The 15790-nt window shown below is 39.7% G+C and overlaps 1 protein-coding gene across 1 annotated transcript in view; it reads right to left on the reverse strand.

Moving 5' to 3' along the window:
* Positions 1-1793, reverse strand: part of LOC134662029 (progestin and adipoQ receptor family member 4) — an 84828-nt gene extending 83035 nt beyond the window's left edge. Inside the window, exon 1 of the mRNA XM_063518284.1 lies at positions 1035-1793. Coding sequence (XP_063374354.1) covers positions 1035-1419 — 385 coding nt within the window. The 5' untranslated portion in view covers positions 1420-1793. The remainder of the gene's footprint in view (positions 1-1034) is intronic.
* Positions 1794-15790: the final 13997 nt, after the last annotated feature.

A 15790-nucleotide genomic window follows, 5' to 3' on the forward strand; every position in this document is an offset into this window, starting at 1 on the left:
GCTCTTAGTTAAATAACAATTTTGGATAGTTTTTTTCTCGATTTTGGCCGCAGTAGCCTATGGAGACTAACAAGCAACGCTAAGCGGTGTTCGTAGTCTACGGATCTTGCTTTACGGGTGTCACAAATGCACTTAGTACTCATCTGTCAGAGATGACAATTAAAATTAGGTTGGCAACAATGTATTTCATACAATATTTTTTAAGTGGTGATTACACGAAGTATCGTAAAAGTACCAAAAAGATACTGCGTTTATGCACAAATACTTTTTTGGGGAATAGACTAGACTTGTCTTGACAACTATAACATAGGGGTTTGAAGGTGTGTGCACGACCTTTTAAATGACAAATAAAGGTACGGGAGTAGAAAAAATTATAAAAGAAATATTATTTGAAATTCTCAAAATTAGCTCTTTGTTTTGTTACCATCCATCAAACATCAATTAAAGGGAAAATGATACTGTGTAAATAATTCGTTGGTTCATAGACCACAAAACACGAAAGCACGAATGGTAAATTTATCCTGGAGGAAAATACCTATATCGGCTTCATACAACACAATACTTATTATTACAATATTTTTGTATACTTACAAATACCAGTCTTAAAAGTTAGTTATCTAATTGTTTACTTTGATGCATTATCTAGTCACTTGTGCACAATTAGTCGTCTATTCAAGACAGAAATAAATACTGGTATTCCTGTCATGATTTTTCACAATTGTCGGTTGAGGCGCGAAAAACTGAAAGTTTTGCCGAGGGTGGCGCGGCTTGATCTATTGGCCGAGATTGTGGTTTAACGGCAGTGTAAGGGCAGGTTTGGCAGGCACCGTTATATACCTAACTTTAGAAACGAATAACATAACTCATCCGTTAAATATCTCAGGTAACAGAATTTGAGCATTCCGCATGATGTATTTTACATGTTTTCATGGCAAGTTTTAGTCGTAATTTTCTAATAAGAGGCGCCGAACGAAGAGGTTAGGTTAGTTTAAAACGGTCTATAGATTCAGCGAAAAATATAAATTAGTACGTACCGTGGGTGAGTATATTAATGGTTTCATTGTGAAAGTAGAAGAGGCTGCCAACGCAGCCGGCCCAGCCCTGCAGCGGGCGGTAGCCGGTCAGCACGTACGGGTTGAACTGCAGGTGCTGCGGCATGTCCCGCCAGTGCAGCAGCTCCACGCCGCCGGGCCCCGGGGCGCCCTTGGCGCTCTGGGCCCCCGGCTTGGCGTCCACGGCGCCATTCTTCCCGCTATCCGCCGCACCGTCCCCCGCGTTCAGCTCCGAACGCTCCCGTCGCTCCTCATTATCACAGATACGCTCCAACGACTTTTTCCTTTTCTTAGGACCCTTCCCGTTCACTTCTTGAATTGACATATCGAACATTTTTGTACATGTATCAGGAGCAACGTCTCTCATAAACTAGCGCGTGGAGCGGTGCGACGCACGTACGGAGAGCGTATCGCGACCTGTTTCCGCATGGCCGTACGCCGGTTTGTACAAATAGGTATCACAGCAGCGCTTGGTGCGGGTCGGGGCGCTCGGCCTCGGCGCGGCGCTCGCGCGGACACCGCGCCCGTGACGCCGGCTCCGCGGAGGCTGGTGCAGCAGACCGCGGGACCGCGACTGGCCGGGCGCCGCCGCACACCCTCTCGTTGCGCGCTGCCGCCTCCCCTGCCCCGTATTCCCCCTTCACTCACCCGCGCCCCCTAGATTTGCGCATTGCGCAAACCCGATCAGCTGATTCCCGCCAGAAGGTCGGCCTGCTTCCTTTCTGGCCATAGTCGCACTTTCACTCATCGTTAACCCGAGGTTTCTGACACATTCTCGCCCTGTCAGTAAGTAAGTAGGTACATTTGGTACATAGGCACTATAGGCACTATAAATAAATTTAGAAATTTTCCCTATTCGAAATAGAAAAGTACAAAAACTCTCGTGAAATCCCATTTTAGGGAACAGTTACCCTAAACATAAACGAGTACGTGTTAAACCGCAAAGTTTGTACAGGAGAAGTAAAATACCAGCAGTGGAAATCAATCTCGCTATGTAGCGAAGAAGTTTCTTAGAGGCACAACGACAATGTACCTATCGTCACAGAATAACTAATCTATCGTGATTGCTTAGCGATGAATAGAATAAAATAAGACTCGTCCAATCGTCACGTACCTACGTAACATAATTATTAATTATGTGTACCCAGTAACCCATCTGTTATTATGTATAAGACATGCCACAAGCGTGAAGAGAGAAGCCCAAGTCGAAACCCATGAATATCCCGTCTCATCCCTTAAAAATTAATTAACACACTTTCCACACAACTACACACCCTAAAGTCGCTAAACGTTTCGATTGAATGGTTTTTATCATACGTGATTTTACTTATCCCCAGTGTTGGCGGGTGAATCAACTTTTTCTTGTCACTCGTTGCCATAGTTACGGTAGCCTGGGCCTGTGTCACTCTTTAAATCCTTCTTGAATGGCATTTAAATTAACCAAACATGATGCATTCTTGTGGTAGAGCTTAGAGGTATATAACAACCATAATGGGTTTTCTTGGCATCTACCAAGCAAGATAATAGGGTGACTGCTATAGTTATTGGCCACTACAACTACAGTGAAACCTGGTTAAGTGGGACCTGGATAAGTGAGAAACCTCTATAACTGGGACTCATGGTGCGGTCCCGACACTTTAGCACTGAATTACCTCTGTTAGTGAGATAAAACGAACCTCTATAACTGGGATTAGTTGTGATTTTATAGTCACATTTACCTCTATAATTGAGACAGAGAGTGTATTTTACCTCTTTTACTGAGAGTATATTTATAAGATTACATTTTCCTAATTGTTTTTTTTTTTAATTTTATACGAATTTATCTCTGTATCTGAGACAACGTCAATCTATGACCTCTCTAACTTGGACTTTATTTATCAATTTCCGTATAAGTATAAGAATTTGTGCATAGACTAAGAGTTAGTAAGAACCGACTCTTAGTCTATGCACAAATTCCGCATTTGCTTAATTGTGTCTAAACGACTTCAAGTTTCATTTAGTTAATTTATGTAGTTAAAACTATCGAAACGAAAGCTCTAAATAAGTAACACGAATAAACAGATTTTCATTTAATAAATTTCTAAGACGCAATGAAGTCCGTATCAAAAATTGAAAGTTCTATCCTTTGGAGAATCATTCAAAATAAATTCAAAGAAATATTTTGTAGGGTGTGTATTTTGCTAAAGTGCCAGTGGGCTGGTCAGACTCACACGTTGAAAGTTTAAATCACGCAATCATTAATTACCTAATGTGTGTTTCTATGTGTATGCCATATTTCTGGTGAATGGACGGGATTGCTAGAAGGTTTGTTGAGGATTGACAATAGTGAAAAGACAAAGGCCTAACATAGTGTCTTCTTTGCCTTAAAATAGGCTATCGCCTTAAAGCAAGTGATAATACGATTGAAAGTTTTTAGGGTTCGGTAGCCAAATGGCAAAAAACGGAACCCTTATAGATTCGTCATGTCTGTCTGTCTGTCTGTCCGTCCGTATGTCACAACCACTTTTCTCCGAAACTATAAGAACTATACTGTTGAAACTTGGTAAGTAGATGTATTCTGTGAACCGCATTAAGATTTTCACACAAAAATAGAAAAAACAATAAATTTTGGGGGTTCCCTATACTTAGAACTGAAATTCAAACATTTTTTTTTTCATCAAACCCATACGTGTGGGGTATCTATGGATAGGTCTTCAAAAATGATATTGAGGTTTCTAATATCATTTTTTTCTAAACTGAATAGTTTGCGCGAGAGACACGTTCAAAGTGGTAAAATGTGTCCACCCCTTTGTAACTTCTAAAATAAGAGAATGATAAAACTAAAAAAAATATATGATGTACATTACCATGTAAACTTCCACCGAAAATTGGTTTGAACGAGATCTAGTACGTAGTTTTTTTTAATACGTCATAAATCGCCTAAATACGGAACCCTTCATGTGCGAGTCCGACTCGCACTTGGCCGCTTTTTAGGGTTCCGTAGCCAAATGGCAAAAAACGGAACCCTTATAGATTCGTCATGTCTGTCTGTCTGTCCGTCTGTCTGTCCGTCCGTATGTCACAGCCACTTTTCTCCGAAACTATAAGAACTATACTGTTGAAACTTGGTACGTAGATGTATTCTGTGAACCGCATTAAGATTTTCACACAAAAATAGAAAAAAAACAGTAAATTTTTGGGGTTCCCCATACTTCGAACTGAAACTCAAAAATTTTTTTTTCATCAAACCCATACGTGTGGGATATCTATGGATAGGTCTTCAAAAATGATATTGAGGTTTCTAATATCATTTTTTTCTAAACTGAATAGTTTGCGCGAGAGACACGTTCAAAGTGGTAAAATGTGTCCACCCCTTTGTAACTTCTAAAATAAGAGAATGATAAAACTAAAAAAAATATATGATGTACATTACCATGTAAACTTCCACCGAAAATTGGTTTGAACGAGATCTAGTAAGTAGTTTTTTTTTTATACGTCATAAATCGCATAAATACGGAACCCTTCATGGGCGAGTCCGACTCGCACTTGGCCGCTTTTTAAAAGTAAAGTCGCGAGCGGAGACTATTTTATAACTCTCCTTCTAACGGCGTGAGAGGATGTTGAAAATATGTAACGATAACAAATACCTATTCCTATGAGTGATTGAAGGATTTGAAGTGTCCTAGAAAGACATTTATGACATGTAAGCCAGTCTGTAGGTATGTACGCTGGGCGGAATACGCTGGACGCTGGACTAATCAATCGACAGGCGGCGGCATCGACTTGTCACTTGTCAGAGTTGTCAGTTCCAAGCTCCATTAGGTTTGAGCGAGCATTCCCATTCGGCTGCATGAGCGAGTTAGGTTTTTATACCAACCAGTTTAACCTAGTAAGACCCACCATAGAAAGTTTTAAATTTGAACCTTGTCCTATAGGTATCTAAGTAAACTGGAACGAATTTCGTTTGTACTAAAACACAATGATACAAAAGAAATGCTGCTTTATTTGTTTAATGAAAGATTCAAATTGGATTGCAACGAATATGTACATTTTAATGAAAATTTAGACTCATAAGGTTAAAGCCCGTCCACTCTAAGTTTGCACTGATTTGGGGACAATCTTTCGGAGCGCCAAGTTTTGACGTTGTATTTACCTACGAAAGCTGGCACGAATGGAATGAACGAAACATTCATTGTATGAGTGACACCTGTATCGGTATACCTACAGTCTTAATATGATACACACATAGATATTTTCATTCACTTATTCATTCCATTCATGCCAGCTCTTGTGAATCGACCTGTAAGCGGCGTGAAAGCTTAGCATAGGCGGTCGCTAGTACAATTTACAGTACATATGGCGCTAATGCCTAATTTACCGCCCTAGTGCAGTAACCAGCGGGCGCAGCACGGTTCCATTTTTATCGCATATCACTATGCGCGTCCCTTTCGCACTTACATACTTGTTAGAACGTGACAGGCATGGTGACAAGTGATAAAAACGCGACCGTGCTACGCCGCCTGCACCAGTAAGTCGAATATTTAAAGGGCCATATGTACTGTAAAACGTTAACAAAGTTATCGCCACTCGTTGCGAATTTCCTACTTTTCGCACTTGTATCGTAATGTACTATTACTATTTCGTACCAATATCTACGTACACAATTACACATTCACAGTGACAATAATGATTATCAACGCGACATGGTACCAAACGGTACATACATTAAATTCCATGACTGCGTACTGCGTAGGTACTTACCTATATCCCACTTGCACACCGCAGTGGCGTGCGGATCCAATGTGAAGACACATTCACTGCCAGCAACCCGCCAGGCGGGTTCTTTGTTCGTATAACCGCTTTTCGCCACAAATCTGAAAAAACGCATTGTCGGCTACAAGCGTAGCTCATATCATAGCTCGCGCTCGGGCTTCGCTCGTTCGCTTAATTTCGACCTCTTCGATGGCCAATTCTCGGGTAGCGACGCGAATGGAACCCTTGTGGCTCAAAAAATCGCCAATTAGACTCCGGTGACCTTGACCCCTTAGGATTTTAGGGACAAGGTATAAACCCCTCTGTAAATAGCCTGGGTGAACAGGCTCAAAACTGCCTCTGTAGTGTTGCGTTGTGACAAATTTTGAAAGAAGTTGTACGTTCAGGAAGTTGTTAGTGTACATAAATACGTACCTAGTACAAATTTACTAGGTAGGTTAAAACTACTCAGTAAATCGAAATGAGACCATTTTTTTCAGCTATTATGTTTATGTTCGTAAATGACCAAAAAACTGCAATATCGCTTGCAACGGCTGCAACTTGGACAATTAATTCCTGCTGGACTTCTGAAAATCCAAACCGAAGACGGACCAACGTTGTAGATTGCAGTATATTTGCAGAGTGTACGTATGTGTGTGAACATTGTACGCACACCACACACGTGTATTGTGTCTTGGAAGATAAGTTTTACACACACCGAGGTCTAGAATAATATCAGGAGGTAAGTCTGTACAGTCGTCATCAGATCATGTCGGAGCACCCGACTCACCCGAGGTGCCTCAAAAATATCTAAACACGCACTCTAACGCCTTGACAATAGAGGCGTGTTCAGATATTTGTGAGCCCTTGGACGTTCTGATATATCCGATGGCGACTGTACCTAATGAGTACAGTCGGTGCCCAAATGTACCTTATGTACCTAAGCCAAAGAGGGAATGGCTCTAGTACTATCCTAATCTTTTTATAATGCGATATAGCAATGACCTTATCTGTTCTGTATCTACTGATTTAGAGTGCATATATATCATACTCTGATACCTACCTAGGGTTAGGTTCCCAGAAATTAAATAGGTACCCACCAAAAAACATAAGACGAAACCATAAAGGATCCCGTTAGACCGAGTCGTGTCCGGGCCGGAGCTTCCGAGGCTTCGTTTTCTATGGAAAGCATGACGTCATCACCTGTCATTTGTCATAGAAAAGTATCCTCCATCCTTAAGGCTCGCACTGTCAAAAAGTTATCAGATTTCTTGTAGAGCCAAGCTTCTAACTCCACAAACCCTACCTACACGTTAGTCAAAATGTGTTAGTGGCCGTTTCGCTACCGTTCGGTATATGTACCGTAAGGTGAAAAATTTATTCAGTATTCATTACTTTTTATTAATATACAATAGTTCTTGTAGCATACGTGGACCGGCCTCTCTTATAAAGTGCCCGGCGACCGCGAAGATGTAATAAGCGTTTCAGTGCGAACTGCACGTTAACACTTTAAACTCTCGCGTTTTGTACACATAAGTATTTAATTACATAAACGGGTCTACCGCGATATAATTTCATTGTTTTTACCTTTAAGGCCTGTGCACACCGGCTTGCGTGTGCGTGACGTGTACGTGCGCGTGCGCTAAAATGTTGGAGCCGCACACGCACACGTCACGTAAGCGGTGTGCCGTCTCTCATAAGGATCTGTATACTACAACGCTGCACGCGCACGTGCACGTCACGCACACGCAGCCGGTGTGCACAGGCCTTTAATTCCGACGTTTCAGCTGAGTTGCACCAGCTAAAACAATAAAATTATATCGCGGTAGACCCGTTTGTGTAATTAAATATGTGAACTGCACGTTTTTTGCAAGTCGCGAAAACTTTTTAGGCTTCCTTACCTCAAAAGGAAAAAACTGAACCCTTAATACTCCTTATAGGATCACTCGTGCGTCTGGCTGTCCGTCTGTCACAGCCTATTTTCTCCGAAACTACTGGCCCAATTAAGTTGAAATTTGGTACACATATACAAGTTTGTGACCCAAAGACGGAAATGTAACGAAATGTAATGAAACAAATGGAGGCAACTTTTGGGGGGTAAATGAGAAAACTAAAAAAAAAAGTTTTTCACCACACCAGCTCGGAAAGGGTTACTTTTGCATTCAAAAACTGATAGCAAAGTTGCATTTTATTCACATGTGAGGCAAAGTAATCAAAATATGCAAATTTTGAATTGTTTTCTTATGTTTGCTGGTAGAATTTACTTTTAAATTATGACTTTGGATGATAAATATTTAATAACATTCATTTGGATTTGATTTTGTTTGATTTGCTTCGGGTTCGTGTGGTGAAAAATTTTGTGTTTCACTCGGGGGCAAATTTTGTTTAACCCTCGTGCTTTGAAACCCCCGCAACGCTCAAGATTCCATTTTTCGAACCACTCGCTACGCCCGTGGTTCAATTTTGGAATATTTCGGTTGCTCGGGTATCAATATTAGCACGAGCGGTTAAACAACAACTTTGCTCCCTTGTAAAACAAACAACTATTTCAAACTACCTATATCATGTTACATATCAAATGGAATTCAAAGAGCTCATTATGAGAATCTCAATTTTTTTTATATAATTTTAAAATAAACAATTTAGAAGTAATTCAAGAAAATAGGTAAAAAATGACCATTAATGACCACCCTTTACCTCCGAAACTACTGGGTTTAAAATGATGAAAAAAAAAGACACAAAAATAGTTCTTTACCTATAGATAACAGGAAAACCTATTATTAGAACTGTGCAGTGAAGCGTGAGTCGGACTTAATTCGTTTTTGATATTGTTAAAAATTGTGTAATGTACGGAACCCTTGGAACGCGAGTCCGAGTCGCACTTGGCCGGTTTTTAGGGTTCCGTAGCCAAATGGCAAAAAACGGAACCCTTATAGATTCGTCATGTCTGTCTGTCTGTCCGTCTGTCTGTCCGTCTGTCTGTCCGTCCGTATGTCACAGCCACTTTTCTCCGAAACTATAAGAACTATACTGTTGAAACTTGGTAAGTAGATGTATTCTGTGAACCGCATTAAGATTTTCACACAAAAATTGAAAAAAAAAACAATAAATTTTTGGGGTTCCCCATACTTCGAACTGAAACTCAAAAATTTTTTTTTCATCAAACCCATACGTGTGGGGTATCTATGGATAGGTCTTCAATAAAAATAAACAAAAATAAACCCAAAATAAAATAACTTAATATAATATCTTTTTAAAAAAAAGGGAACCGCCTTCAAAAAACCAACCCACTGAAAAGCACATAATAATTTCTATATGGCACTCCTCTACGTGTCCAGTCCCTATCCCGTCAAAAGCAAATTTCTGCCAAAAAGTAATTAATACCTAATAATAAGAAAATTAATAATCATCCGGGTAATTACTTAGTTTTTGAAGTCGGTGCCAAACCAAAATTTTTGAGAACCGATATTTTAGACAACGAAGAACGAACGCTTCACTTACTTGCATTATAAAGACATAGTTGGTTTACTCATTAATTTAGTTCTTGTAGGTACTACAACGTACTCGTATTTTTTTTCTGATTGGTAGTAAAGAATGTTTTTGTTGGTTTGGCACCGCCTTCAAAAAGTAAGTAATTACCCGGATGATTATTAATTTTCTTATTATTAGGTATTAATTACTTTTTGGCAGAAATTTGCTTTTGACGGGATAGGGACTGGACACGTAGAGGAGTGCCATATAGAAATTATTTTGTGCTTTTCAGTGGGTTGGTTTTTTGAAGGCGGTTCCCTTTTTATTTTAAAGATATTATATTAAGTTATTTTATTTTGGGTTTATTTTTGTTTATTTTTAATTTTTTAATTCTTTTTTATTTATTTTATTTTATTTTTTACTTTTTAGTGATAGGTAGGTACTTCATTTATTTTAGGTTTTGGGCTAAAATACTAGTTTTTTAGGCTCTCCATTTAGTTTTGGGCTAGTAACTACCTACTAATGTTGGGGATGGCCTAACTCGATGATAATTGCGTCACAACATAATATGACGTTTCGGTGCTAAACGATTTGTATGTATATTGCTCCCACTCCCACTATTTTATCTAAATCGGTTTCAGCAACTTAAATTTGTTGGTAGGTATACCGTTAGCATGGCCACCTACCGGGTCCAATTGGTTTTTCAAACCATCCATGTACTGTACACTAAAACTTTTTCCAGAATGTGTAACAAACACTTTTCTGAAAACCGCATCAAAATCGGTTCAGCCAAACGCGAGATAATCACGAACACACATACATACATACATATATACGGGTCAAACTGAGAACGTCCTTTTTTTAATGGCAGTTAGAAAAAAGTTCATCGACCCACCTAGTGGAACTCTGTAACATAGGCACACGACGACAAGTCGGATAACCAAAACAAAGTGTGTATGTTGCACCAAACCTGAGTTCCACTAGGTACAGCAAGGGTTCAGCATCAGCTCTATTTTGGGTACTGCTCTCCCAAGTGCTCATCAAGATGTGACGGATGACCAAAATAGCGTGGGCCTATGTTGCACCAAACCTGAGTTCCACTAGGTACAGCCAGGGTTCAGCATCAGCTCTATCTTGGGTACTGCTCTCCCAAGTGCTAATCAAGATGTAACGGATGACCAAAATAGCGTGGGCCTATGTTGCACCAAACCTGAGTTCCACTAGGTACATCCTGAGTTCCATTAGGTACAGCAAGGGTTCAGCATCAGCTCTATCTTGGGTACTGCTCTCCCAAGTGCTCATCAAGATGTGACGGATGGCCAAAATAGCGTGGGCCTATGGTGCACCAAACCTGAGTTCCACTAGGTACAGCCAGGGTTCAGCATCAGCTCTATCTTGGGTACTGCTCTCCCAAGTGCTCATCAAGATGTGACGGATGACCAAAATAGCGTGGGCCTATGTTGCACCAAACCTGAGTTCCACTAGGTACAGCCAGGGTTCTCCAGCTTTTAGTGATAGGTAAGTACTTCTATGCAATGAAGTACCTACCTATCACTAATAAGGTACAGCCAGGGTTCAGCATCAGCTCTATCTTGGGTACTGCTCTCCCAAGTGCTCATCAAGATGTGACGGATGACCAAAATAGCGTGAGCCTATGTTGCACCAAACCTGAGTTCCACTAGGTACAGCCAGGGTTCAGCATCAGCTCTATCTTGGGTACTGCTCTCCCAAGTGCTCATAAAGATGTGAAGGATGACCAAAACAGCGTGAGCCTATGTTGCACCAAACCTGAGTTCCACTAGGTACAGCCAGGGTTCAGCATCAGCTCAGATCTATGTATACTAAAACCTTCTCCAGAATGTAAGAAACACTTTTTTGAAAACCGCATCAAAATCGGTTCAGCCAAACGCGAGATAATCGCGAACAAATATACATACATACATACATACATACATACGGGTCAAACTGAGAACCTCCTTTTTTTTTTGAAGTCGGTTAAAAATGATATTGAGGTTTCTAATATCATTTTTTTCTAAACTGAATAGTTTGCGCGAGAGACCCTTCCAAAGTGGTAAAATGTGTGTGTCCCCCCCCCCCCCCCCCCCGTAACTTCTAAAATAAGAGAATGATAAAACTAAAAAAAATATATGATGTACATTACCATGTAAACTTCCACCGAAAATTGGTTTGAACGAGATCTAGTAAGTAGTTTTTTTTTAATACGTCATAAATCGCCTAAATACGGAACCCTTCATGGGCGAGTCCGACTCGCACTTGGCCGCTTTTTGAAGCTTAGATACTTATTCTAATAGTGAAGTAGTTGTTTTACAAGGGGGCAAAGTTGTGGTTTAACCTCTCATGATAATATTCATACCAGAGCAAGCGAAAGAATCCAAAAATGGAACCTTGAGCGTTGCGAGTGTTTCAAAGCACGAGGGTTAAACATTTTGCCACCGAGTGAAACAAAAAAAGCGGCCAAGTGCGAGTCGGACTCGCCCATGAAGGGTTCCGTATTTAGGCGATTTATGACGTATAAAAAAAACTACTTACTAGATCTCGTTCAAACCAATTTTCGGTGGAAGTTTACATGGTAATGTACATCATATATTTTTTTTAGTTTTATCATTCTCTTATTTTAGAAGTTACAGGGGGGGGGGGACACACATTTTACCACTTTGGAAGTGTCTCTCGCGCAAACTATTCAGTTTAGAAAAAAATGATATTAGTATAACCTCAATATCATTTTTGAAGACCTATCCATAGATACCCCACACGTATGGGTTTGATGAAAAAAAAATTTTTGAGTTTCAGTTCGAAGTATGGGGAACCCCAAAAATGTATTGTTTTTTTCTATTTTTGTGTGAAAATCTTAATGCGGTTCACAGAATACATCTACTTACCAAGTTTCAACAGTATAGTTCTAAGGGTTCCGTTTTTTGCCATTTGGCTACGGAACCCTAAAAATTACCACACCAACACAACACAAAGAAAATACTTACTGTAAAATATCGAACAAAACCAAAGCAAATCGATTCAAAATGTTAATTTACTTTTATTAAATATTTATCATTCAAAATCATCATATTCATCATTTAAAAGTCCATTCTACCAGCTAAGTAACAAAAAAATACAACTCAAAATTTGCGTTTTAGATAAAATGCAACTTTATTCTAAGTTTTTGAACAATCAAGAGAGCCTTTACCATTTGGTGTGGTGAAAAAACATATCCAGCTTGCACGAAAGCAAAGAAGAGTAAAGTAAAAAAAATCAAAATCGGTCCAGTTCGGTTCATGACGGAAATATGGAGTAACTAACATAGGTAACTTAAACAAAAAAAAAACATACAATCGAATTACACATATAATAGAAAAAATACAATAGAAAATTTGAATTTCGCGCCTTTTTTTACTGACAGGATTTGGTTGACCAGCTATATTTTCGAAAATATTTTGCATAGGTTGTGTAGAACAGGGTAGGTTAGGTTAGGTTTCTTTTATAATTTTTCAGAAATGTTAATACATATTTTAGTTTCAGCACAATAACAATTATGCGAAATGAGTTTTATGCGTAACATTACATTATGACAATCAATTATTATGCGACCCAATATGGACCCGACGATATCCCTTCGCGCCTACATTTTTCAAATTTGCCGCCTTTTTCTACTGTCAAGATCTGGTTGACCAAGTATACATAGGGTAATTGTGTCAGATACCGTCCAATTATAGGAGATGTCTACTTTGAAATGCTAAAAAAAAATATTTAAGTAGTCTTACTTAAATGTGCTATATTTGTTTGTATTGCTCATATTGTCTATTTTAGGTTAATATTACGTGACCTTAAATAATATTTACGGTTTATTTCATAAAAAATATATTATGAAAAAGTAGGGTTATTTCAGTTTCCGTCCGCCTGTGAGCTACTTTTCGTCCACGTATGAGTCAGTTTTCGTCCACTGTATGAAAAAGTACTGTAGGGTGCATTATTGCATTGAAAATCAATTATACCTATCTTTATTTTTTGTTTTTATGTTATATAGATAATTCTTAGTTAGTTACTAGCTTCTGCCCGTGACTTCGACCGCGTAGAACTTGGAGGATACAACTAAACGGAGTAGCCATTAACAGGCTTTCCCCTCTGTCGAAAATAGGCGGCCAACGGTCATACACAATGTATGGACTGACGTTTATCTGACATGGCTATTTTTACGTTACGCATACATTTGACGTTCCCCTCCCCCGCAAAAATCGGCAGACTGTTTTGTACAGAAAATTACAGACATGGCGTCTCCGTTTGATTATATCCTCCAAGGCGTAGAATGGTTATTTTCGTGATAAATATTTATATATATTTCCTTCCTCAGGACTCAGACCGACAAACAGTGTTACATTCGCATTTATAATATATAATATCAATATAATAAGGAATCATTTATTTTTAAGCTATGTACGTTACTAGTACCGACTTAGTTTTGTTGTATATAGGGTCGTTGCGTTAGTTTTCATCAACTTATCGGAGCTGCCAGAGTAGCTGGACAGTAAAATTTATCATGAAATACCCACTTAAATATATGATAGTTATTTGTTTTCTTGTGTTAATTTATGTATAGGAAAAACGAATGCAGATGCATTATTAAGATAAACACCAGTTATAATTATAATACCTACCCACTTTTAATTTATTAATTACAGATATTTAACTCGTTTTTCTTAAATTACTAACAATCTAATACAATCTATTTATCAACTTTAGATAATATTATTATTTGAGAAATTCAGAGTCTCAATATACATGGTCATTCAATAATTTATTTTTTTGTAGGAAAAGATCTCTATGTATGGTCATAGTCGTCAGGGAGTTCATTCTGAATTAATTAAGTGACCATAGAGATTTAGGCACTGAAATTCTTTAGAAAAACAGCTCGTGTCGTGTATGTGCCTTATAAAGAATTTATGATAAATAATATGCAAAATATTAATGTTAATAACAGCATAAAACAAATTAAAATAAAATTAATGACGGAATGAACGTAATAATCGCGGCAGTAGTACGGCGGTGAACGTCATTTATTTTATTACGGAAATTGACAGATACAGCAACAGTAATGCAGCTGCAATTATCAGTCGGACGCCTTCCTTAACCCTGGCCACAGACAATCGGAATTTTCATTCGATTTCCGTATGGAATGACATGTGGGAACGGGACGTCGCTCTACAAATGCATAGCGCTGTCTCGCTTACACATGTCATTCCTTACGGAAAATTCCGAACGTCTGCGGCCAGGCTTTTAAAAATACAGTTCGGATTCAGGGCTTCAACCGCGAAAATCGAAGTTCGCAAATTGCGGGCATTTTTCTCTGTCACTCTAATTACGCCGTCATTGGAATAAAAGAGAAAGTGCCCCGCAATTTTGCGAATTTCGATTTTGGCGGTAGCCCCTCTGACTACACCAGCATTATTGCAGCGTGACAATACTGCCGACTGCATTATTGCTGCAAATGTCAAAAATCCATGCAGCAACATGGGTTTTGACAAATGCGACAGTAAGGCCAAGCGCGCACCACGACTTTTTGTCGCACGATAATTTAGTCGCAGAAATGTAACGTATGTGTTTATATGTCAGTGCGCGCATATGCGACAAAAAAATCGCAGCGATTTTAAAATTGTGATTTGTCACATTTTTCCGCGACTGCTCGCGACGCCATTGTCACAAAGTGAATTGCAGCATACGGAGTTGTATGGCCCCGCGCGCACTGCGATAATAAAATCGCACCCCGGACCTCAGTCGGCATTTCGCTCTCCAAGAGTCAACATATCGGAACCTGCTTCTCCAATGGAGTCACAAGATGAGACGCTAGATGTTGACCGTTTAATTATAGAAATAGAAGGAGATCACCTTTGTGGTATAAATACTCAGTCATACAGCGATTGCATATTGTTTCACGCCTGGCGACTGGTACGAAATCCATGTCGAGAATGAACAAATCGTCGACTTTTCATCGCAGTGCGCGCAGTGAATTTTCTGCGATAAATTACAGCGCGATTCTAAAATCGTCTCGCAAAAATTAAAATCGTGGTGCGCGCTTGGCCTTACAGACGCCCGGACCGTGACTTTGCGGTCCGGCGCACGTTCGATCGTGTGTAAGGTGATCCGCCGTATGTACGTCCATTAAAGCCGTGTAACAGACAACCGCACCCATGAGTGAGAGCGAGAAAGAGATGGCTTTTAAGGACGCAGTTTTATAAAGCCCCACATTCACACTCCTACCGTGTAGGCCGCCTCGTAGTCCGCCTCGTTGGGTAGGATTGTGTATGGGGGTTGTGGACTACGAGCCGTCCTACAAACGGCTAAACGGTAGGACGGCTCGTAGTCTACAACCCCCATACACAATCCTACCCAACGAGGCGGACTACGAGGCGGCCTACAAGGTAGGAGTGTGAATGCGGGGCTTAAGTGAGAGCGAAAAACAGATACTTATTAAACCAGCATCCACACGGCCTGGTACAGCTATCAGTTCATGCTGTAGGATATAGAGC

Source organism: Cydia amplana, chromosome 2 (assembly GCF_948474715.1).
Source record: "Cydia amplana chromosome 2, ilCydAmpl1.1, whole genome shotgun sequence".
Classification (NCBI taxonomy): domain Eukaryota; kingdom Metazoa; phylum Arthropoda; class Insecta; order Lepidoptera; family Tortricidae; genus Cydia; species Cydia amplana.